Below are 24,598 nucleotides of genomic sequence, written 5' to 3'. Positions count from 1 at the left end.
CCCAAACGATCGGCCTAGCAGAGGTTTCAAACACGGAGATCAAGTCAATTTTGGAAAAAAACAGTTCGACCCAACCGTAAGGATTGGAGTCTTCGGCTCAATGACGCGCTTTGGGCCTACCGGACGGCGTATAAGGGACCAATTGGTATGACCCCGTATCGACTTGTTTTTGGCAAAGCGTGTCATCTACCAGTAGATTTGGAGCATAAAGCTTATTGGGCTATTCGACAATGTAACATGGAGTTAGAGCCTGCGGGGAAGGCAAGGAAATTGGATATTCAAGAATTGGAGGAAATTCGCAATGATTCCTACGAGAATGCTCGAATTTATAAGGACAAAACAAAGATGTTTCATGACAAAAATATAGTTCAGAAGCATTTCTCAGTAGGACAAAGAGTTTTGCTTTATAACTCCGTATTAAAGCTATTCCCAAGTAAGCTTCGATCTTAGTGGCAAGGACCTTTTATTGTGACTGAAGTATTTACGCATGGCGCAGTTGAAATAGAAAGTGAAGAATTAGGAAAGCGGTTCACAGTCAATGGTCAATGGCTGAAGCTATTTTATGAGAATTTCCAGGCCCACACGGTCGAGAAAATTCAGTTAGAACCACCATAAAACTGTTCAAGGCGTCGAGCTAGTGACGTTAAACAAGCGCTTGTTGGGAGGCAACCCAATCTTTCTTTTTATTTTTATTTTTATTTATTATTTTCTTTCCTTTTTATTTATTATTTATTATTTTATTTTATTTTAGTTAAATATTAATAAATTTATCTTCTTCCATCTAGGTGAAATGGAGCGAAAATATGAAGAAAAAAAAAGACAGAAAGTGTGCACCAAAACAACCCTATCTATGGTACCAAACAGTTCTATTCCAACCCAGAATGCCATATCTCTGTAGCCAAAACAGTCCTATTCCAGCCTTAAAATCCCCAAAACCTACAGCCAAACACCCCTTTTCAGCAAATAAAACCCCCAAACCTTACATTTTTTCCCCCAAATTTCTCCATAACCGCCGAATCCTTTCTCCTTCACCACCCACCGTCGATTTCTCAGCCACCATGGTGAGAACTCGAAGCTGAACCGTCGTTGCACACGTCACCCACCCCGTCTCCACCTCTTGCCGCTTCGCCATCTTCTTCTCCACCGTGTGCGCCAACCGACGGTAACTACATGGGGAGTTTTTCTAAACTTTTTTTTTCTCCACCTATTTGTTTTCCTTTTACTTTCACATCGAGGACTATGTGTTTTAAGTGGGGGAGGCATTCTTCGTTGTTATTGTTATTATATGCTATTTTTGTTGTCATATTGTTGTTGCTACTGTTTTGTGCTCGTTTCTGCTCATTTATTTATTTTAAGAATATCCTGCCGCTTTTCGTGCCCAAGATTTTACCAGGAATTGCCTACCATTTGACCTACAAGCATGATTCTTACCTTCTAAGGAAGTTATGATTTTTCCCATAATTGATGCCATCTCCACTATTTTATTTTTATTAGGCTAAAAATAATTGTGATTAATAGGGTTAATTCTATCTTGCTTTTCGTAAAATTGATCAAGTTTAATATAAAGTGAACACTTAAAATGATTGCATGCTTAATTAATGTTCATGGCTATTAGGTGATTATTGAAACTTATTTTTGACACTTAAATTTTTTCTTTCTGAGTTCTCAAGAATTTTAAATATCGTTTAATTTTTAATAAATGTTTTCCATGGTTACGAGTCTGACTTAAATCGTGGTCGATCGAAAAACCGGGGTAGGGTGCTTGGGTTGTCATTCTACTTGGCGTCAAAAGGTTGTGTGACGTGACAAGTAAAACTCCGCTAGCCGAGGTTATGAGTATGGCTCAAATCGTGATCGATCGAGTAACCGGGTAGGGTGCTTGGGTTGTCATTCTACTTGGCGTCAAAAGGTTGTGTGACGTGTTGGGTAAAACTCCGCTAACCTAAAATAAATAATTTTAGGAGTATGTTAATGAGTAACCGAGGTGGGGTGCTTGGGTTGTCATCTCTCTTCGCGTCAAAAGGTTTAATATATTCCTAAGTAAATAAATAATAATAAAATTTAAAAAAAATCAAAAAAGGAAAAAAAGGAAAAAAAAGAAAAAAAATACTAATAAAGTTGCACTTCGGGGACTAAAGGAGGAAATAATTAAAGTGTCTTAGTAGGTTTGGTAATTTACCTAAATAGCATAACTCAAGTCGATCTTAATTTTTGTGTGAATTAATTGGAATACTTTTTTTGTTTTACTTAAAGCAAGCTTAGAGGTCTCTTTATTTTTCATATGCATTTTAACTAATTTTTATGAAACTTTGGAGTGGTATTTCTTTTATGGCAGAATCTAGCTTTCATAGTCGATAGGAAACATACTTGAGGGCAAGCATGGGCTAAGTAGGGGGGAATTTGATAATACTCTAAAATGACGTGTTTTTATATATTAATTATGTGTTTATTTTGAGTTTGAGCCTACTAATTTGAGCTATTTATGTCTTTTTATCTTTTAGGGACTAAATTGGAGGCAAAAAGTAAATTCAAGGGAAAAAGCGTCAATTTGGAGATTAAATGGGCCAATATGCAACGTGGGACAAATATGTGCCAAAAGTGTGAACATGGAAGGCACAAGGACTTAAAAGCAAATAGAAGAGATTTTATTTTGGAAGACTCTATTTTATTAGGATAATTAATATTAAGATAATTATTAGGATTATTTAATTTTAGGATTTTATTTTAATTATCTTTAATTATCTTTAATTAAATGTACTTATCTTTTAGAATTTAAGTTAAATTAAACTATCTTCCTAGCACTATAAATAGGGGGTGAAGTGACTCTATTTGGTGTTCATCTTTTTCTGTAAACACTCTCCCCTTAAAAGTCTTTTGTTCTTTCCATTTTTTTTTCTTTTAATAAAATTTCTTTTTCCATAATTTTCTTTTCTTTTCCACCATTATCATGAGCCACTAAAACCCTTCTAGCCAAAAGTTCTCAATATTTCCCCAAAAGGGTTCTTGAGGCCTAGAATCCATACTTAGCCTTCTCGCCAAGTATTCATCGTTTCTCACTTTACTGGTGACGCTTCAGTCCATGGCCCTTAAGTAAGCTTTTCAAAGCATATGCAAAGGTGGCCGCTTTGTATGTTTTGGAAGGATTGCATAGTCGGTTCGTTAACTTACTACGTCAGAGGTTGGCGAGCCAAAGAGACAAAATGGCATGGGATTCGCCATTGAGAAGCGTTGATCTAGCATAGATTACTGGCTAGAGTCAGGTTCCCTAAAAATCGTAAGTCTAATCTTTGGAGCTGGTGGTTATAGGTGTCCTCTTCCACTATAACTGGCTTACTTGAGTCGAGAAGGATCATCCAAAAGCCAAGGATTGAGCCCAAGGCGGAATGAGACAACCGGAGGCTGGAACTTTCCCATAAGAATTTCTTTTCTCTTAAAACTCTCTTTATTATTTTTATTATTTTCGTAATCATAATTTCAGTAAACTTTAAATTCTGTTTTTATTTTATTTTTCGCTTCCAAAATCAATTCTTAAATTCTATTTTTATTTTTTCCAAGAATGCAGGTTTTTTTGGGTACGATTCTGCCCAGGATTTCAAGAAACAAGCATTCGTATAATCTGATCCTTGAGAATTCGACCCTACTTCCCCTTTACTATTTCTTTTTCGTTATTTTACAGGGAATAGGATATTTTTGGTGCTCTCAACGACGCATCACATTAATATTTTAAAGTGTACTATTCATCTTAGACTTTACTATCAGTCCTCATAATCATATTATTACCAACACCAAAATGTTAAGCATGTCACTGATGGTGCTTGTCCTGTGTGTCAAAATGAAGCTAAAATCATGGAGCATCTTTTTTGTCCAATTTGATTTTGCTAAAGCTATCTGGTTTGGATCCCCCTCTCTCTCTCGAGATTGACTTGTTTAAGCTCATTTCTATTTCATCATGGATTTTTAGTGGCTCCAAGTCTATGATATAACTTCTCAAGAAGTAATGAATCTCTACGCAATCTTCATCTGCTTGCTTTGGGCAATATGAAAGTTAAGAAACAAACTCATCTTCAACAAAATCTCTTCTAATCCACCAGGTGCCATAGTTAGGCTTAATGACTGATCTCTTTATTTGATAAGTGCTAAAAGTAACATATTTTAACTTCATTCTTAATGCATTTTTGGGTAATTATTCAATGTTAATTGTGAATTGTATGCTCCTACTCTTTTAAATTCATGTTTTTATGCTTAATAGAGCATTTGGGAGCAAAACGAGTGAAAAATGAGTGAAAACTGAAAAATCAGAGCAAGCTACAAGAGCCACATAGGCTGACTCATTCCACACGGCCGTGTGACCCACACGAGCTACTACACGACCATGTGGTAGGCCATGTTGATTGCGCAAATTTGCACTCTGAACAGTAGAAAATCAAGATTTTTAATTTTTTTATGCATTCTAAGACATATATATGACAAAAATGAAAAGATAGGGGTGAGCCTTTATAGAATATTTGTCGAAACGATTTTTTTATTTTGGAAAAACGGGGATCGACCTTAAAACGAGGTATGGAGTCGCCACCAATCCTTTTTCCAAGGTGTGATTGGGTCACCTTAAGATTGATCATTTTAATAAAGCACTTTGATTTATTAAAACAATGACTTTGGTCTACGAAATTTAAGAAAACGGGTTCGAGAGTCGGTTACGTACTAGGAAGGATTAGTACCCTCGTAACGCCCAAAATTGGTACCTAATTGATTAATTAATATCCTTATGTCTAAAATTTAAAAAGATTTTGAAATACGGTTTCTTTTAAAACATTTGAACAACTCGAATTAGATGTTAAAATTCTCTTGTTACGAAGGAAAAAAATATCACATCCAGCACGCTAGGACATGACATTTTAAACCCTCAAAACCACGATTGATTCTTGATTTCCAAAAGCTCATACATTTGAAAATTACAAAAGGATATTCAATTATTTGGTCCAACGAAAAACTGAAACCCAACATGTAATGACCAATTTTGGCCCGGGCCAGTGCAAACACCAAACCAAAAACAAAAAATAAAAACCCAATAAATATTATAATAGTTCAGTTTTATAACAGTCCATTAAAATGTCCCTGTTACATGACCCTAAAACCAAATTAACCCAAATGGCCCAAATAAACCCAGACCCGATACCCATTACAAGCCCAAATCAAAACAAGCCCAATAGGCCCATCTCCTTAACAGTTTCAGAAACCCTAGGTCACCCCCTTCATTTTGCGCCACAGCCAAGAATCGGACAATGCCTCAGCTCCAGCTCAGCAGCCACGCCACGCCCACGCCTCCGTACTCTAGCACAGCTCCCGTACCCGAGCGCCAGCACACCCTGTACCTGTAAAAAGGACAAATAGAGTAGCAGCAAATAGGAAATAACGAAAGAATTGTATTTTTATTTTTTTGATTTTCTTGCATCTCAGCTATAAAGCCAAGATTTTTAATCTTTGTAAGGGTTACAAAAAAAAAACACGCATATCACAGACACAAAAATAAATATTGAAGAAAAAAGTTCAAAAAGCAATTGAAAAAGGTGATCCCGAGTGCTTCGTCTGCTTTTCTCTTGAATCTGTTTCGTTTATTCTCTTTTCTACATTTTCGCACAGTTTATTTGCATAAGAAAAAGGAGAGGGAAGGGCTTACCTTCGCGTACAAGCCATCAGAGACCATCTTTTCTTTGTTGAAATCGAAGTTTGAGATAGGTTCTCGGGGCTAAAAAATCTGAGCTTTTGAGGCGAGGTTTGGAGTAAGAAAATGGAACGCTTCCATGACAAGCTACCTCCCATTGAATTCAATGGTGGGACGGTGGCAGTTGAAAGGACGAAAGGGGCTGAAAAAACCTCAAAGCTGCGGCGCCAAAACCCTAGCAGATGGTTGTTCGGTTTGTGGCTTGTAAAATGGCTTATTTCCATTCTGTTTCTTTTAATTTTGAATCAAAATTGAAACGGCGCCATTCAATGGTAAGGATCCGCGCATTGAAATACACGCCCATTTGCTTAAAAAGGAGAATTTGCGCGCTAGGTCCTCCATATTCGCGCGAGCCTTCGATTTCGCCTTATGCGCCTTGCTTCTTTTTTTTTATTTGGACTTGTAATTTGTGCTTTGTTGCAATTTAATCCGCGCTTAAACGTAGCGTTTTGAGGCCTGGATTATTTCCAGTTTGAGCCCCTGCGCATTTGCATGCTTTACCTATTGGGCCTTTTATTTTTAAGTGACTTGTTTCTTTTATAAATTTCCCTTTTATTTTAGTTTGATTTTAATTAAGTTTGTATTTGTATGGCTTATTCTTTTAAGACTCACTTAACACTTTTATTTATATATATATATATATTTTCGATCATATCAAAGTTTTTTTATGTCGTAAAATTTTACGTTTGACATGGTAATTGGTTCAATTTCTTATATATTCATACTTATATTATTTTAAATTGCATCTTTTATTTATCATGAATTTTGAAAATCCATTTAATTTTATTTATGTGTGTCAAATTATTTTAATACCTTATTTTATAAGAATCATTATCTTGAGATTTGTATTTATATCATATTATTTTAATTATCAAATAATGTCTCATTTAAACATTTTTACATATATTATCTTAATGGGTAAATCATTATTTCAAAAATTCATTTTGTTATAAAATCATTGTTTTGAATTTCTTTATATTGTATTCTTTTGACATATTAGATAGTTATTTTTTATTTAAATGTTTCAATGTATATATATTTATACGCATATGGTAAAAATAATTTGATCTTGTGTACATTTATATGATATTTCTACAAACAATTATTTCTAAATTTATGTATACATATATATGATTTGTAAATCCATTATGTTTTAAAAATTATATTTTATTATACATTCTTATTATTTCTATTTTTATATCTTATACATAATCTAAAATTTTCTTTATTACATGTAAATTGTCAATTTTAGACCAATATTCTTTAATACTTTGCATATCATTCGATTTAAAAATATTCATCCTATAACATATATTTTAGTGATTATGGTATACATTTTAGTTTGTTCTCACAAATAGTTTTAAATTCATCAATTTATATATTGTGTAATTTATGTATTCATTTATTCGTCACTATTTTAAAATTGTCCTATACCACATTGGCTTCCAAATTCCATTTTGTTTTGTATATGATTTGTTGATTGATTTATATTGTGTCATATTTATCATTGTGGTATATCATCCATTCATTGTTTTATTAATTGTTTGTCATCCATGCTTGCGAGTTTGATTATCTTTTCTAGATCAGCTATGCTTAGTTATTAGGTTGTTAATTGGTATTGTATTTGATGTGTATATTATCCCATATCATTGTTTTCCACTTGGTTTATGAAATTTGGTTTTATAAGGTCCAAATCTTTAAGATTAATTCCGTTTTATTTCAAGTCGAATTAATGCGTTTTAAGCTAGTTTTATAATTATTCATTCAAAAATTCTTTAAAACGAAGGCGATGTTCGATATTTGGCAATTCACGGAATCGTGCCCTAACGTGCTGGGTTGCAATTTCTCGTTTGCTCAAAATAATCGAATGTCCCTTTAGAATTTCATTCATGTTTTCTAAAAACTCTTTAAAACGAAAGAAATGTTCGATGTTTGGCAATTCGGGGAGTCGTGCCCTATCGTGCTGGGTTGCAATTTCCCGTTTGTTCAAAACAATCGAATATTCCTTTGGAATTTCACCCATGTCTTTAAAAATTCTCTAAAACGAAAGTAATGTTCGATGTTGGCAATTCGGGGAATCGTGCCCTATCGTGCTGGGTTGCGATTTCCTGTTGGTTCAAAATAATCGAATATTCCTTTAGAATTTCACTCATGTTTTCTAAATTCTAAAATAAGGCAATATCCGATGTCTAGAAATTCGAGGAATCGTGCCCTACTGTGCTGGGTTTCGATTTTTTCGTTGGACTAAATAATTGGGCATCTTTTTGCAGTTTTCAACATATAAACTTTTGGAAGTCAAAATTTATCATGTTTTCGAGGGTATAAAGGATCATATCCTATCGTGCTGGATGTGATGCTATATTCCTCTGAAACAAGAAAATTTTGATGACCAACTCAGGTTATTCAAATATTATTAAAAGGAACCACGTTTCAAAAACTTTTTAAAATTTTAGACATAAGGATAGTATCTAATCGATTTGGTACCAATTTTGGGCGTAATGAGGGTGCTAACCCTTCCTCATACGTAACCGACTTTCGAACCCGTTTTCTCATATTTACGTAGGCCAAAATTGTTGTTTTAGTAAAAAAGAAATATTTTATTAAAATAACCAAATTCTTAGGTGATCCGATTACACCTAAATAAAAAAAGGATTGGTGGCGACTCCATTTCCGTTTTTCAAAAAGTCGATTAAAAAATGGTTTCGACACAACACGTTAGGGCACGATTTCTCGGATTTCCAAACATAGAATATTGCCTTGTTTTGAAGTTAAAAAAAAAACGGACGAAACTTTAAAGGGATATTTGATTATTTGGACAAACGAAAAATCGAAACCCAGTACGTTAGGACACTATTTCTCGAATTTCAAAACATCAAACATTGCCTTTGTTTAGGGAAATTTATCAAATAAACAATTATAAAATCGGCTCAAAACACCTTTACTTGGTTTACTTGAAATAAAAATGAGACGACCAATATTAATCAAAACATTGAAATTTGAATCACGAAGCAATAATGTAGAAAAATTAAAGTTACAAACATGGAACAATATACATAGATGAAATATTATACAAATGAACAGAAAAGAACAAATTAACATACACACAATAGCAATGAGCTCACATCCAAGAAACAAATTAGAATAAAATATAACAAATTTTGAACATAGATGAACAAAAATTGAAATAATAATACAAAAGACTAATAAACGATACGAAACAATAATACGTGAAATAATATGACAACTAAAACAACACATAATATACAAAACAATATGAAAACCAGAGTCAATGTGATATAACACGATTTATAAACTATCAAATATACAAAAATTTACTATTGAACAACATATGCTAGGGTTTGAAATAGTTTACATGTATAAAAATAATGAAACTAATAATTTATGAATGATTATTAAAATAGATATTATCTAAGAAGAAATTTGAAATAGCTAATATACAAAATAATTTAAAATAAAACATATTGGTTTAAAATGATGATATATATGAAATGAAAACTTAATATAAATAATGTATATACAAAAGGATAATAATATAGGAAAATATTTGAAACAAACAAAATATAATGCGAAAATTGGATTCTTAAAAGAAACAAATAATATACATAAATAAATTTAAAAGAAGAAGTATATGAACATGTTCAAAAGGAATTTAAATAAGTAATTCTATGTAAATTATATATATGTATATATAAATATGAATGTATGAGGATAAATATTATATAAAAATTTTAAACATAGAATTGCATGGAGAAAATTTTAAAATAATAAATTATATAATAAAACAATTCAAGAATATACAAAAGAAAAAAACAAAATGAAATTAATAAAATAGTTCAAAATAGTATGTTAAAATAATAGGTTAAAAAATGAATAGTAAATAAATTTTAAGAATATAAAACATAAACTTAAACTTAATTGAAATAGGAAAAAAAATTGAAAGGATAATTTATAAATAAAGCAAATCATTAAAACAGAGCCGAGGATCGAAATAAAACGCGCACAAATGAGAAGGGACTTGGAATACAAATATCCCGAATCTCAAAACGCAGTGTTCAAATAAGGATTAAATTGTAACAATGCGCAAATCTTAGGGAAAATGCAAAAAACAAATAAAACATGATTGAGGCTTAAATAAGGATCGGTGCAGGATGGGAGGGACTTATAGCACAAATATCCCTTTATCGCGAAATCGTGTGGGTCCTGAGGGTAAACGGGTCAGGTGGTTGGGTTACGTCGTGAAACGACGCCGTTTCAACACCAAAGCTCACGGCTTAAAGCAACGTCTTTTTTGAACACATATATGAGCCAAAAAATTGCCTTAATAACCTCACTTGGCCAATTATTCTCTCAAAACAAATTTCAAAACCTTTTCTCTCAAAACTTTTCAATCTCTTCTCCCTCTTAGTCGACCCGTGGGCTTCATCGGTGCCTAATACACCTCCACCACTGTCGCGGTTTCGACCAAATCCACAAGGATCCGTCAACCTTAGGACCAAAGAAGTAAACACTAGCTAGACCGACGCCAAACAACATATAAGAAAAACCCCTATTCCTTTGTATCTTTTTTTTTTTGCAGCAAATGAAGATCAAAGAAATAAGAACTAAATTCCAGAGAAAAGCGAGATCTGAAATCACCTTTTTGAAAAACTGATTTTGATTGATTTCTTTTTTCAATATTCGTAATCCCCCTTACAATAAACAATCGGCTCCCTTTTATATCCGAATCGAAGTAAAAATAATAATAAATAAATAAATACAAATTTCCTTTATTTTTTCTACTATTGCTTTCCTGTTATTTGCTGTGGTTGTTACTGTTGTTATTCGATATCTTCTCGAGGTTCGATGGCCGTACGGAGGAGAAAACCGTGACATGGAGACTAGTTTCGTGCGAGGTCGTGGCGCAGACCTTAGGGTTTCTGCCGAAAAGGTGTTTTGGGCCTGGGGTATTTTGGGTTGTTTGGGTTAACTGGGTTAGTCTTAGTTTGGGTTTGGACCTTATTGTAAAGTGGGTTTATAAATTGGGCTACAAGTGTAAATGTAAATGGGCTAGACTGTTTTATAATTTTTATTTATTTTTTGTTTTGATTTTTACATTTGGTTTATAAGTCTAAAGGCCCGGGCAAAATGGGCCTTCTACAATATTCAAGAAAACAACTTGAAAAATACCATTGAAATCGATTTTGAAGTAGATTTCTGTCAAGATTGAAGATTCACATTTGATTTCTTAGGAAATCATCATGAGAATATTTGTTTCTTATGGCTATAGTGTATTTTAGTTGTTTTTATTTGCAAGTATAAACTAAATTTGTAAATATGTAAGGAGATGAACCCTATAATGAATTCTATCTTTTGATTTTTATTTTATGGAATAAATACTTAATTTCTTATTCTCAATTATGTGTGCTTAATTCTTGGTTAGATATTTCTATATTATTGATCCATTTTTGATGTGCTTAAATTAGAGGAGGAGTAGACACTGTTTAAGAGGAGATCTTACGTAATTGAGTGAAGTTGCATGCAATCCTAGAAATAGGACGACATAAATCTACTAGATCAGAGCCAAACCTAATAGGAGAATTCATAGCACGAGTTAATACGATAATAAGGGTTTTAATTAGAAGAAAATTTCAATTAATCAACCTAGAGTCAGTTGCTCTTACTCTCGAAAGAAATATTAGCATAATCTAGAGATTTCTACGGATCAAGTTACTAACTAAAGAAATTACGTAATTTAGATTAACTGTGACAGATGAGATCTAGGTAAATTCTTTCTTAGGTATTATTTGCTTCTTGGTTGTTAATAATTTATTTCCTGATTTATTATTTGCTGTGTTGGCTAGTTAATTAATTTAATTAATTTTAGTTTTTAATCAATTACTCGATTTATTCGACTAAATAATAGAAATACAATAATTACTAATACTTTTAGTCTTCGTGGGAACGATATCTATACTAACCATAGTTATAGTATTAATTGATAGGTGCATTTGTCTTAGTCAAATTGTTAGTCAATTTCGGATGCATCAAGTTTTTGGCTCTCTTCCTTTGAGGACACATCTCGTAGAAGAAATATGATCTCCCCTCCAATGAGAACTTAGGAAACAAGAAATAATGTCACTAAGTGGACTCTATGCCTCAACATATGTAAAAGGCCAAACAATAATTTCATAGGAGGCACGATTATTATCTAGAATGACAATGACATGTCTTTTGTCTTTGTCAAAAGTAGGGGTGAGCAAAACTCGACTCAATTCTAAAAAATTGAATTTTTTTTTTAAATTTTGAGGTAATCGAATCGATTTATTTGAGTTATTCGAATCAACTCGAATAAGTAATTCGAGTTTCTAGTTCAAATCGAGTTGAATTTTACAATTTGAATAACTCGAATAATTCAAATAACATATTGGTGTAAATACCCCTGTCAAGTTTGAAAATGAGTAAATCGGTCTCTCTCAACAAAATTACAAAAAATTTAAAATAATTTTAAAAATTCAAAATAATTTTAAAATTCAAAATATTTATAAAAATTCCAAAATTTATATTTTTTAAAAATTCTAAAATTTCAAAAAAATCCTAAAATATATATAAATAAAGTTGAAAAATTAAAAAATTCTAGAACAATAATTTTTAGGTTTATCAAAGTATTTTTTAAATTATTTTTCTTTGAAAAAGTTTTTAAATATATATGGTTTCAAATTTATGTGCTCCAATATGAAATTAATTATATTGTAACAGATTTTAATTTAACGTGTTTAATTTATTTAATTTAACTTGAACATTTCACATTATTCGACTTTACTCGAATTTCATTTCACTCTACTTAATTCAAAATTAAATTAGAATAATAAAATAAAATTCGTCAACTCGATTAATTCAAAATTTTTTTTATTCAATTTGATTGAATGCCCCAATTAAAAGTGATAGAGTAACTTCAAAACTTGATTATCCTCGACAATATCTTTTCTTACAAGCTTGCTATTAAAGATTGTATGTGGATCAACATTATCCTCGACAAATCAAAGGCAGGGCGTAGTCTTGTCCTAACTTTTTCAGGTTGTCCAAAAAAATCTTCAAAGTTCATCAAAATTGTTCAAGATAGAAACCACAATCTAACAACTTAGAAAGGAAAACAAGAAATTGGGCAAATAATATTTCTTTCTAATTGCCATGATTTTCCTTTGTTTTCATATTATTTGCGATTCAACGTACTTTTTTGGGGTTAAGAAAATTTCAAGAATTAATATTTATTGTTAGGGGTAAAAATTTATTGGTCAAATAACGTGAAACTTTACCAGTTTAATCACCCAAACAGATCATCAAACATTCACACTAGATACGTGTCAGTAATGAACAGAATCTTCTTTTTTGTTTTCAACATACTCACCAAACGGCTTCATCTCCTCCGTGCACGTTCAGATCAACGGCTCACATTTCTCTTCTGTTTAGTATATAATGTATCCGACGACAGGTCTCAAGAAAATAGCGGAAATTAGCTGAGAAAAAAAAAAAAAAAAGGAAACAGAAAAAAGAAGAAGAAAGCTCGATTAGGGAACGGTGGCGTTTGATCGAGTGCACTTCTTCTCCGTCGCGTTTCATTTCTAGGCCTTTGATCTGATAGATTTCAGAACTTTTTTTCCCGATTTTTTTGATGATTCTTCTTTATTGAGGGAGATCGAAGATGTTGTCGTTGCAAAACGGAGTTGGGATCTCTAGGGCCGCTCCGTACGGCGTTGGAGTTTTCGATCGAGCTGATGAAACCTCCGATGCTGCGGCGGTAGCTGCTGGAAAATCTGCCGTTTATGCGGTGAAGCAGGAGCCGGCTTCTTCGTTCAGTATTGTGCCTCATAATGGACATGATTCACATGAAGGTTCACATCTTCATTTTTTTATATCAATCGTTTAAATTATTGTTGTTTCTTAATTTTCGAGCTTAAATATTTATTTCTTTCATAAAAATTACAATAGACACGCAAAATATTAGACTATAGCAGTTCCTTTTTATTTTTTAAAACATGAAGTTTGATTATAATATTTCTTATTTGATTTCTTTAAAGCTATAATTTTGAGTTAGATCTGTCTTTTTGTTTTGGAAAAAATCTTGTTGATGCATAAATTTTAGACTTTTAGGGTTTTTTTTTTTGGATCACCATTATTCGTTTTTAGCTTTCAAAATTGAAATAATTTAATTACTTTATGCCTGTCTGAAGAATTTATTATATATGCTTTAGTGTAAAATTCTAAATCCATAGAATATTTTATCTGTGTAACATCTTATTTTAATCGCTGATCTCACCAATGAGATGCAGTTGATGAAGATATGCACTTGGCTCTAGCTCATCAGATGTACAAATCTGGAAACTACAAACAAGCATTGGATCATAGCAGTGCTGTTTACAATCAAAACCCACTTCGTACTGATAATCTGCTTCTTTTGGGTGCTATTTATTATCAGGTAAAAGATTTCTTTTTTTTTTCTTCCTTTAACAAGGAAATTGTTTTGTAATTTTATATTAATACTTTTGAATATGTTTGCAGTTACATAATTATGATATGTGCATCGCCAAAAATGAAGAAGCCCTTCGAATTGAGCCTCGTTTTGCAGAGTGCTATGGAAACATGGCAAATGCTTGGAAGGTACATGTTAATCTTTATATCAATTTTTTGAAGTTAAATAAAATAAAAAGAAAAGAAAAGAAGAGAAAGTTGTTGAAGAACTGATGGAGGGGTTTTTTTTCCCTAACATGTAGGAAAAAGGCGATATTGATGTTGCCATCCGGTACTATATGATTGCAATTGAGGTTTGTATATGGTTATAGAACCTCGTTTTGTTAGTTTTTTGTCTTTCTGTTTTGCTTGCCAAATCTGTTGTTAGATTGTTAATCTTTGCTTGATTTTGCATTGCTGCAGCTTCGACCTAACTTTGCTGATGCATGGTCGAATCTAGCAAGTGCTTACATGCGAAAAGGAAGATTTAATGAGGCTGCACAATGTTGCCGTCAAGCACTTCAACTGAATCCTCTTCTGGTATATTTTAATCTGGTTATGTCTTATTATAATCCAGTTAAATGTTCTAAACTTATAATTCAGTACGATGTTCAACATTAAAATTTCTACTTTTTTTGTTTCTTTGTTTGCTTAGCAACTGTGACTCCGAATTTAAGATTTCAATAAGAGTTTCTGACCTCTGTGCAAGACATCTGACCTACATTGTTTTAATTGCCTTGCAGGTTGACGCTCATAGTAATCTTGGAAATCTAATGAAGGCACAGGGGCTGGTGCAAGAAGTAAGTGTCCACAAATGAAATGTTTATACTGTTTGATAGCCTAGCCTCATAACTGGCTGCCAGGGACGTGAAATCCTTGGGTTGAATTATGTTAAATTGTTAACTGATATAATTCACGCCTTTGGCATTACCATGTTGAAGTCTTCAACTAGGATTTGGTTGGACCTCATTCCGTTCCATTGTTTGGTGGAAGTGGTCTAATCTTTTGCTTGCTTTGAGTGTGTATGCTCATTGCTGAATTAACCTGGCCTTGACTCTTATCATCCTGCCCAATCAGAAAGTGAGGGGAAACATCCTTCCCTTATCTATAGATCTTTGTTGTGTATGTCTTTATCTGGTAAGTTACTGATGGAGGTAATTCATGTGTGGAACTGTGTCTCGATATCACAGTTCAATACAGATATCAACTTGTTATCTACAGGCCAGGGCTCAGATGATGGTTGGTCTTGTTATAACTTCATCTGCAGAGATCGAAATTGTCAGAACTAACGTTTTGTGCAGGCATACAGTTGCTATCTTGAGGCTTTACGCATACAGCCAACTTTTGCTATTGCATGGTCAAATCTTGCGGGTCTTTTCATGGATTCGGGTGACTTAAATCGAGCCCTTCAGTATTACAAGGTATGCAGAATCTTGTTTTTTTTATCTTGTTTTTATCTTGTCCAAATTCTGTAATTTACATCTTACTGATTGCTATAGATCACATGACCAACTTTTCAGTGCTGCTTCTTTTTTAATAATTTTCTATGAGATATAATCTACCATGCTTTCCCACCCCCCACTCAATTTTAGTGCTAAGAATTATTTTATGAGCAGCAATACTGATTTAATTTGCAAAATTTGAAATTGCAGGAAGCAGTTAAACTCAAACCCACATTCCCTGATGCCTACTTAAATCTTGGGAATATTTATAAGGTAAGCGATCTTGCCTTGTGCTCTTAATGTTTTGTTCTACAAGTGCCTGGGCTGTTCTTCTTGTGCTGGAGGAAAACAAGATATATCTTTTGTCTTTTCCAGGCTTTGGGAATGCCTCAGGAAGCTATTGTCTGTTATCAGCGTGCTGTTCAGACTCGGCCAAACAATGCAATAGCTTTGGGTAAGTGCCTACTATATCACATGGATTTACTATATTTTCACTTTGATCAAGGATGAAAATTTTCTTTGACACTATTATTTGTTTTGTGCTGTAGTTTTTCTTCTTTTTAATTTATTGTACCTGTTATTGTGTTGCTTATTTTTTGAAAGCTATTTGGATTTTTATTATACGTTAAAGATAGTCGAGTTTAATAATGTTATTGAAGTACAAGTTATTTGACTCAATGATTTAGGGAACCTGGCTAGTACATACTATGAGCGAGGTCAACTGGATCTGGCAATCCTCCATTATAAGCAAGCCATTGCTTGTGATCAAAGATTTTTGGAGGCTTACAATAATTTGGTTGGTTTCCTCAATTTCTGTTAGATTGTAAACATCATAGTTTGCTTGTATGCTTTTTCTTTATAAATTTGCTAACTTCAATTTGCTTCAATCATTTTCTTGAAGGGAAATGCTTTGAAAGATGTTGGTCGTGTTGATGAGGCAATTCAATGTTATAATGTAGGCTTTTTTTTTTCCTGCTCATTTAGGTTTTATTTTCTCTAATTACTGTTGTTGATCTTTTCAAGTTACAAATTTTCATTGCTGGGTGCAGCAATGTCTCACTTTGCAACCTAATCATCCGCAAGCACTTACCAACCTCGGGAACATATATATGGAATGGTACACTGTCCTCAAATTCTTGATATGCAGATTATTGTATTGCAGATTGTGTTGAATTTTTTAGTGTATGGAATTTTTACAAGTTTAACCTTGCAGGAACATGGTTGCTGCTGCTGCTTCTTATTATAAGGCTACGTTGTCTGTGACAACAGGCTTGTCTGCTCCATTCAACAACCTTGCCGTAATCTATAAGCAACAGGTGGTTCATTGGAATTTGATTCTGTTATTACCTTCGATACTAAATTATGTTAGCTAGTGCCTTTTTTCCTTGCCTCTTTTATCTAATGAGTATTAAATTTAATTTGTAGGGAAATTACGTGGAAGCTATATCATGTTACAATGAGGTATTGCGGATTGATCCCTTGGCAGCTGATGGGCTCGTAAATAGGGGTAACACTTACAAGGAGATTGGTAGAGTGACTGAAGCAATTCAAGATTATATTCGTGCTATTAATATCCGCCCAAATATGGCTGAAGCTCATGCAAATCTGGCTTCTGCTTATAAGGATAGGTAATTTTCTTAGTTTTTGATCGTCTCCGGACGAACTAATGCCTAGAGTGTGAATATTGCAACTAAAGATATGAAATTTGAGGTAGTGTTCGCAACCATACGAGTTAGGTTGTAATATAGTTTGTTTACAACGAAAAATTTGGTAAGTATTGTGAGGATCATACCCAAGGGATTGTAGTTTGGGGAAAATTGTTATTAATCCAATTACCAAAAATAACTACTAATATACTTGAGTCATGAATTAGTAATGTTAATCTAAAAGCAGGATAATAATAATAACTAAATAAGTTGAATAACTTGGACTAAACCTAAATCTACTTCTAAGTTCATGTATTAGCTTCTCCTATTCTTTGTTTCTACTATGTGAGTTCCTTTCGTTTAGATTCAATTGTTTTACCTAATTAATTATTGATATGGGGTTTTAATTAGTTGGTTATTAATTAACCTAGTAGGTTTTCTCAGCCTTCTACTAACCTAACGGCAAGAACTACTCACCTCTCGATGACGTAGTTCAGACCGGGGTACGATAAGGTTTTCACGAATAGGTAATGCCAAATTTGGGTTATTTTTCACCTATATGACTCCCTAGGGTCTTCAATGCTAGGGTTTAAGTTCTTCCTTCCCTAACCACTAATCTACTAAGTGATGTTTGGTAGGCAATATCGATTTCGGGTTAATTCCTACTTAGATGACTTCCTAAGATCGTCAGTCCTAGGGTTTAATGACATTCAACCAGATCTAACCAATCCAATTGAACTCAATCAATCAATCAATTAATAAGATTAGTACAATTGAAACATGCGAAATATATATAAAGTATAAATGATTCTAATCTTTACACAAACATTCAATTAACAATGTTAAAGAAAGAAATATAAAGAATAGAATAAATTTTGATTACAATAACATAAAATAAACTAAGAAAAAACTAAGAACATAATAAAAGCCTAAGAATCAAACGCTAAAAATTTTGTGTTTAAACTGATTACAATGGCCTTTATATAGGCTAAAATCGGAATATTAGAGTGCCTAAACTATCCTTGAAGTCTTTAGAGTTTGGCTAGGACATATACTCCTAATTTCCCTAAAAAAAAACAACTATCACGTGTAGGGATTTTTTGGGCCGTGCAGAGGCGGTGTTGCAACATAGGGGGTGTGTCATGACACAGTAGGGGGCGTGTCACGACATAGCAAGAAGTTTTGTTCCAGGGCTTGTTTTTGCTTTTGTTTTCAATGTTGGGACATCGGGGTTTTGGTATCGCGATATATGCATCAGTTTTGGCCTGAATATGCATCTTTAACTCCAAACATTTCCTACAAGATCATGTAACTTTATTTAGATATATAAAATGTAAAAAAAATATTAAAAAACATAAACTACATGCTTAAGATGCTTTGATTTAACTATTAAACAAGCTAAAGTTATATGTAAAAAAGATGTAAATAATAGTGTAATTCACGGCAGATCAGTTTTTCATTATTTTTAATGTTCAAATTCCTTGATAAGAGGTTCAATTTTTGTTAAGATGGTAGGTTAGGGTCACTAGCATATCTTTATGGAGAACTTAGAGAAGAGGGACTTAATTTTTCCTAAATTAATTGACATTCCTCTTTGAGCTTAGACTTTTTATTGGTTAAGATCTTATTCTTTGCTTTGTAAATTGTCATTTTAGCTTTTGCATTCCCTGAACTAAGGGTTAAATTTGCAGTGTGATTTGCTTCATATAAGTCATCGCTCTTTTATAGTTGATCTATTTGAATATTTGTAAATTCTAAGATCAGCTGCTTTGTTTAGTCTTTTTCTGACAAACTTTTATTGCTCATAGAAGAAAAAAAAAAAAAAAAAGAAGAAAAAAGTTTTTTTGGGGGGGGGGGGGGTTGATATTTTATCCATAATGAGGAAAAACAAATTTGATGCATCTGGCCCTTTTCAGTGTATTTTTTTTTATTAAGATTTGTTCTATTGGGATGGGGAAAAAGCCTTTTTATGCTATCTGATTTTCAGTTGGGTTTACATGTAATACAGTGGACATGTCGAGGCTGCTATCAAAAGCTACAAGCAGGCATTGCATCTTCGACCAGATTTTCCTGAAGCTACTTGTAATCTCCTACATACGTTACAGGTATCACTATGGAATTAAATCTAGGCAAAAGCTACATTTCCATGCATTAGATATATATCTTTTATGTTGTAGGAGGAATCATTTGTTGAACATGCCTGTATCTTTCGAGGCATTATCTTTTCTATGTGATTATTACTTCTATCAATTCTAAAAGTAATGATCGAACCATGAATAAGATTTTAATTGCTTTCTTCATTGGTTTTTTTGTGAGAGTACTTCCTTGGAACTTGATATTACTTCAAAGTAACTCAATGGTTAAGATGACATTCAATTTAAATCAACTAATTGTTTTTAATTTTATATATCCAGTGTGTGTGCTGCTGGGAGGATCGTGATAAAATGTTCACTGAAGTTGAAGGCATTATCCGAAGGCAGATTAATGTGAGTATTGATATGCTTGTAACTTTTACCTTGTACTTTATGTTATTTTATATCGATCTTCTTTTAGACTGGTTCATAATCCATAGTGTTTCCTTTTTCATTGTGCTTAACTGCAATAATTCCTTTGTCTCAGATGTCAGTTCTTCCTAGTGTGCAACCTTTCCATGCTATAGCATATCCCATTGATCCAATGCTTGCCCTAGATATAAGGTATAAAATTATTTCCATACTAATATATTTTAGTTTACTATGGGGAGCTACAGCTTTTTCATTAACATTTCCTCTCTTTCTTGCAGCCGTAAATATGCTGCTCATTGCTCCATGATTGCATCTCGTTTTGCTCTTCCTCCATTCAATCATCCTGCACCGAATCGAATCAAGAGTAATGGTGGAAATGAGAGACTAAAGGTTGGTTATGTCAGCAGTGACTTTGGCAATCACCCCTTGTCACACCTCATGGGATCAGTATTTGGAATGCACAATAGAGAGAATGTTGAGGTTTTCTTCATCCATTTTTTATTTATCATACTATGTATAACTCTTGGGACGTGATTGAACATAAAACATGGTATTTGCAGGTATTTTGCTATGCCTTGAGCCAAAATGATGGCACTGAATGGAGACAGCGTATCCAGTCTGAAGCTGAGCATTTTATCGATGTCTCTGCCATGTCATCAGATGTGATTGCCAAAATGATTAATGAGGATGGAATACAGATACTTATCAACCTGAATGGTTATACCAAGGTATATGATATTCAAATTTCTCATCCTTTGAGTAACCTAATTTTATTTTCGGAGTCTTGCTACTTTTAACATTTATAATATGGTAATGAAAAATCAATCTGAGTTTCTTCCTTTGAATTTTGTTTTCTCTGGTACCTAATTTGTGTAGTGTATGATGCTGAAATGTCTTCTAGTTTTACATTTCTGAATTTCTAAGTTTACAATTTAAAATTCTAATAGGAAATCATTGTCCTGCTCAATGATACAGGGTGCAAGGAATGAAATTTTTGCCATGCAGCCTGCACCTATACAGGTTTCATATATGGGGTTTCCTGGGACTACTGGGGCAGATTATATTGATTACTTGGTCACTGATGAGGTAGGAATGGATGCTTTACAAAAACCTTCATTGATTCTATTGTGCTTTGTCTAACTTCATGTTTGTTTGCTTTCAGTTTGTTTCCCCTTTGTGCTATTCACATATTTATTCAGAGAAGCTTGTTCATCTCCCACATTGCTACTTTGTGAATGATTATAAGCAGGTCGGTTTTTTAAACTGTGGTATAAAATAGAAATCTGTACAATGTCAGTGAACTCCTTTGATGTGCTTGAATTGTCATTTAGATGCTAAAGACCTGATTCTATAACTCTAAATGTTTGCAGAAAAATCGTGATGTGTTGGATCCAACATGTCAGCACAAGCGATCTGATTATGGTCTTCCAGAAGATAAATTTATTTTCGCATGCTTCAACCAATTGTATAAAATGGATCCTGAAATCTTTAACACTTGGTAATACGAGGATGATCTTCAAAATGGACATAAATTCCAATATTTTGTCATCACACTTCACCCTTCATACTTCTAAATTTCAGGTGTAATATTCTTAAGCGTGTACCAAATAGTGCACTTTGGCTCCTCAAATTTCCAGCTGCTGGAGAAATGAGGCTGAGAGCATGTACATTCCTAATTGTTTCATTTTTTTTTATAAGAACGCATTCTTCTTTGTATATCATGGTTTTTATTGGTGATGATGGTATTAATTTTCAGATGCTGCCGCACAAGGGGTACAGCCAGAGCAAATTATTTTCACAGATGTGGCCATGAAACATGAGCACATCAGACGCAGTGCTTTAGCTGATCTCTGCCTTGACACGTAACTATTCTTCCTGCTTTCTTTCTTTAACAGCATTGTCTTGATCAATAGTTTAGTAATAATGGTTGCCTCATTCCTCTATATAGGCCTTTATGCAATGCACATACTACTGGCACGGATGTGTTATGGGCTGGTTTACCAATGGTGACTCTACCCCTTGAGAAAATGGCGACAAGGGTTGCTGGATCACTTTGTTTAGCCACTGGATTGGGGGAGGAGATGATTGTAAACAGGTAGGATTTTAACATTTTCTTGGAGAAGCATCATATTGGTATGCAGACCTATCATGATCGATCATTTTATTTTCTTGGTTGAGTTGGGTTCTTATGCCTTTATGTAAGTTCACATTTATAATTTATTCATGCTTCACAGTATGAAGGAATATGAAGAACAGGCGGTCACATTGGCATTAAACAGACCAAAACTCCAGGCTCTGACCAAAAAACTCAAGGAAGCTCGTTTAAGTTGCCCGCTTTTTGACACAGCACGCTGGGTAAATATTTAACAGACATCTGCTGCTATTTATTTTTGCAATAACTCCCAGAAGAAATGGCTAAAGAAAATGTACGCATATAAAAACTGGCAGGTACGAAATCTGGAGAGAGCATACCTGAAAATGTGGAATCTGTATTGCTCAGGGCAGCAGCCACAGCACTTCAAAGTCACTGAAAATGACTTTGATTTCCCTTATGATAGATAGATAGGAAGAAAGAGGGATTGTAGATAACAACAATCAAGAGAATATAGAAGAAAAGATATTCCGACCTTAGGGAGGAAGGAATCGTTTTAGAGTCCTATTATTATTCGTTGAGATATATATATATTCCCGATATTTTTATGCTTAGATGCAACAAAATCTTTGCAGTGCCTTAAAAATATGTTTAAAACAAGTGGCCAAGACTAGAGTTTGGGTTAAGATGAAATGAAGTTTCCTGCTTTTATTTGCCTGATTGAATTTTGTTGATGGCGGCCAACAATGACTGTAGCAGAAAATTGCCATCCCGGCATATTCCGGCATGTTGGTTCAATTCATTGAATGAATGAGGGTCAATGCCTACAGGTTAATCTCATGAAGATATTGAAGATATCTGGATGGGATACTCTTGCCTAGAAACATGAAGATTTTTATTAGATATGGTTCGGATTCGGGTTAGGTTTAGATTAAGATATCTGTGAGTTCTGTGATTGCTTAGTATTACTAGTCCAGCTTTAGTTAATTTTCATAAGAAAACTGTCATTAATACATAAAAAGAAGATTGATATAAATTTAAAAAATATATATATATAATTAGTAAAGTACATTTGGATCGAATGTTAAAACCACCTTCGACTTCCCGTTTTTCAAAAGGAAAAGAGAAAAAACGTTCTTTATAGTTTGTTAAAAATTGCATGCCGGATTAATGTTCAAACTCTGACTAATACCTTGATGTATTAAGACTTCACAGCATCCATTTTTTCAAGTTTAATTTATAAAGTTCTTAGTTTATAAGTTAATGGGTATTAACTCGGGGAAATTAGTAAAAGAAGCTCCAAGTAAAAAATCAGAAAATTAATTAAGTTCGATCTTTCAAGAATGAAAAATTTATCAATCAAGTTGATTGTCAATCTTAATCAAGTTTGACCATTAAGTTTTGATAATATGATAAGATGTCCTCTCAGTAATTTTTTTTAAAAATAAAAAATTAAATCAATAGTATTTTTTAAATAATTATTTTAAAAATTACATTTTGATGAATTTGGATAAATAATTGTACAGAATTTTTAAACTTGGATAATAATTTTCTAGGTTCATTTTAGATGTGATTTTTACATAATTATTAAAAAATATAGAAAAATTATTTTGGTACAAAGATTATTGATAATTATAAAATTTTATAAAATTAATTTTAAAAATGAAAAATATTTCAAAATTATTAAAATTCACTATGGAACTAAACTTGAACAACCATTTGTCCGAGTTCAAATACATCTAGATAATCTCTTATCCAAGTTCATTCCAAGTGTGGTTTTAATAATTGTTAAACATTTTATTAACTTTAATAATTTTTATAAATTTTATAATTATTTAAATTCAAATAAATTTCCTATAATTTATATATATTACAATTTTATAGTAATTGTTGTAGGCCAATTTTAGTCCATTTACATCAAAACCCAATTTAGCCTTACCTAACCCACCAAAATTAAACTCAAAACCCAAAATCTAAACTACCCAAAGCTCAATTTACATCAAAACCCCAATGGCTCAAACCCTAAGCCCAAATCAAAATAAAAAACCTAGCCCACAACTTAAACTTTTCTCAACTAGCCACACCTTCTCCACCACCAACTCCACTAGCCACACCTTCTCCACCACCAAATCCACTAGCCACACTTGCTCCATTACCTACTCCACTAACCACACTTGCTCCACCACCACTTGTACCTACAAATGAAGACATAAACAATAAAAAAAATATTTTGTAAATGGCTATATAAGCCTTCTCATATTTTGTATATGGGGGGGGTGGGGATTTTTTTTTTGGAGAGTTTTTGGGAGAGAAAGTTATTGTAAAGGATTTTTGGAGAGGTTTCTTTTTAAAGTAATTAAGGAGAAGAGTTATTGTGAAGGCTAGTTTTGGAGAAGCTAGTTTTTTGAAGATTAATCAAAGATCAAAGCAAAAAGGTTTCTTTGTCTATTCTCATTTTAAGTTCTTTGTTTACTTATTGTTTTCCTTTCAATCTTATTTTGTTTCTTTTATACTGAAAGTAAAAAAAAATAAAAGGAAGAAGCTTACCTATTTTTACCGAAAAAGTTTTTTGAGGTCCAATTGCAGTATGTCTGGTGGTACCGTGCATGTCCGTGACGGACGATGGCCGACCTTGTGGTAAAAATCATCCACCCTCTCCTCTCTCTCTTTTTTGTTATTATTATATT

The 24,598-nt window shown here is 32.9% G+C and overlaps 2 protein-coding genes across 2 annotated transcripts; both read left to right on the top strand.

Annotated features, from left to right (window-relative positions):
• Window positions 1-237: 237 nt before the first annotated feature.
• LOC108462593 (uncharacterized) lies at window positions 238-615 on the top strand. Its single transcript, XM_017762526.1, has 2 exons — window positions 238-433; window positions 497-615. The coding sequence occupies exons 1-2, from the start codon at window positions 238-240 to the stop codon at window positions 613-615; spliced, it is 315 nt and encodes a 104-aa protein (XP_017618015.1).
• A 12,164-nt stretch (window positions 616-12,779) lies between these two features.
• Window positions 12,780-22,636, top strand: LOC108463982 (probable UDP-N-acetylglucosamine--peptide N-acetylglucosaminyltransferase SEC). The gene is made up of 27 exons (XM_017764025.2): window positions 12,780-13,611; window positions 14,050-14,195; window positions 14,279-14,377; window positions 14,491-14,541; window positions 14,651-14,767; window positions 14,971-15,027; window positions 15,529-15,648; window positions 15,880-15,942; window positions 16,045-16,123; window positions 16,356-16,465; window positions 16,571-16,624; window positions 16,719-16,786; window positions 16,883-16,985; window positions 17,095-17,297; window positions 19,324-19,420; window positions 19,730-19,801; window positions 19,935-20,011; window positions 20,098-20,299; window positions 20,380-20,547; window positions 20,795-20,905; window positions 20,982-21,068; window positions 21,190-21,317; window positions 21,401-21,483; window positions 21,576-21,681; window positions 21,768-21,914; window positions 22,054-22,174; window positions 22,268-22,636. Exons 1-27 carry the CDS (start codon window positions 13,422-13,424, stop codon window positions 22,379-22,381), a joined length of 2,973 nt encoding a protein of 990 aa, XP_017619514.1. The 5' UTR covers window positions 12,780-13,421; the 3' UTR covers window positions 22,382-22,636.
• The last annotated feature ends 1,962 nt before the right edge of the window (window positions 22,637-24,598 follow it).

Source organism: Gossypium arboreum, chromosome 13 (assembly GCF_025698485.1).
Source record: "Gossypium arboreum isolate Shixiya-1 chromosome 13, ASM2569848v2, whole genome shotgun sequence".
NCBI lineage: Eukaryota > Viridiplantae > Streptophyta > Magnoliopsida > Malvales > Malvaceae > Gossypium > Gossypium arboreum.
The sequence above is the reverse complement of the archived record's forward strand: the minus strand, read 5'-3'. Positions and strand labels throughout refer to the sequence as shown.

Bases quoted from the DNA above. Each gene is read 5' to 3' on its own strand.
- LOC108462593 (XM_017762526.1), top strand. From the start codon at position 238: ATGGAGTTAGAGCCTGCGGGGAAGGCAAGGAAATTGGATATTCAAGAA. The intron at 434-496 runs GTAAGCTTCGAT...CGCATGGCGCAG, and splicing joins CGTATTAAAGCTATTCCCAA to TTGAAATAGAAAGTGAAGAA.
- LOC108463982 (XM_017764025.2), top strand. From the start codon at position 13,422: ATGTTGTCGTTGCAAAACGGAGTTGGGATCTCTAGGGCCGCTCCGTAC. The intron at 16,625-16,718 runs GTAGGCTTTTTT...TGCTGGGTGCAG, and splicing joins AGGCAATTCAATGTTATAAT to CAATGTCTCACTTTGCAACC. The intron at 20,300-20,379 runs GTTTTCTTCATC...TGGTATTTGCAG, and splicing joins ACAATAGAGAGAATGTTGAG to GTATTTTGCTATGCCTTGAG.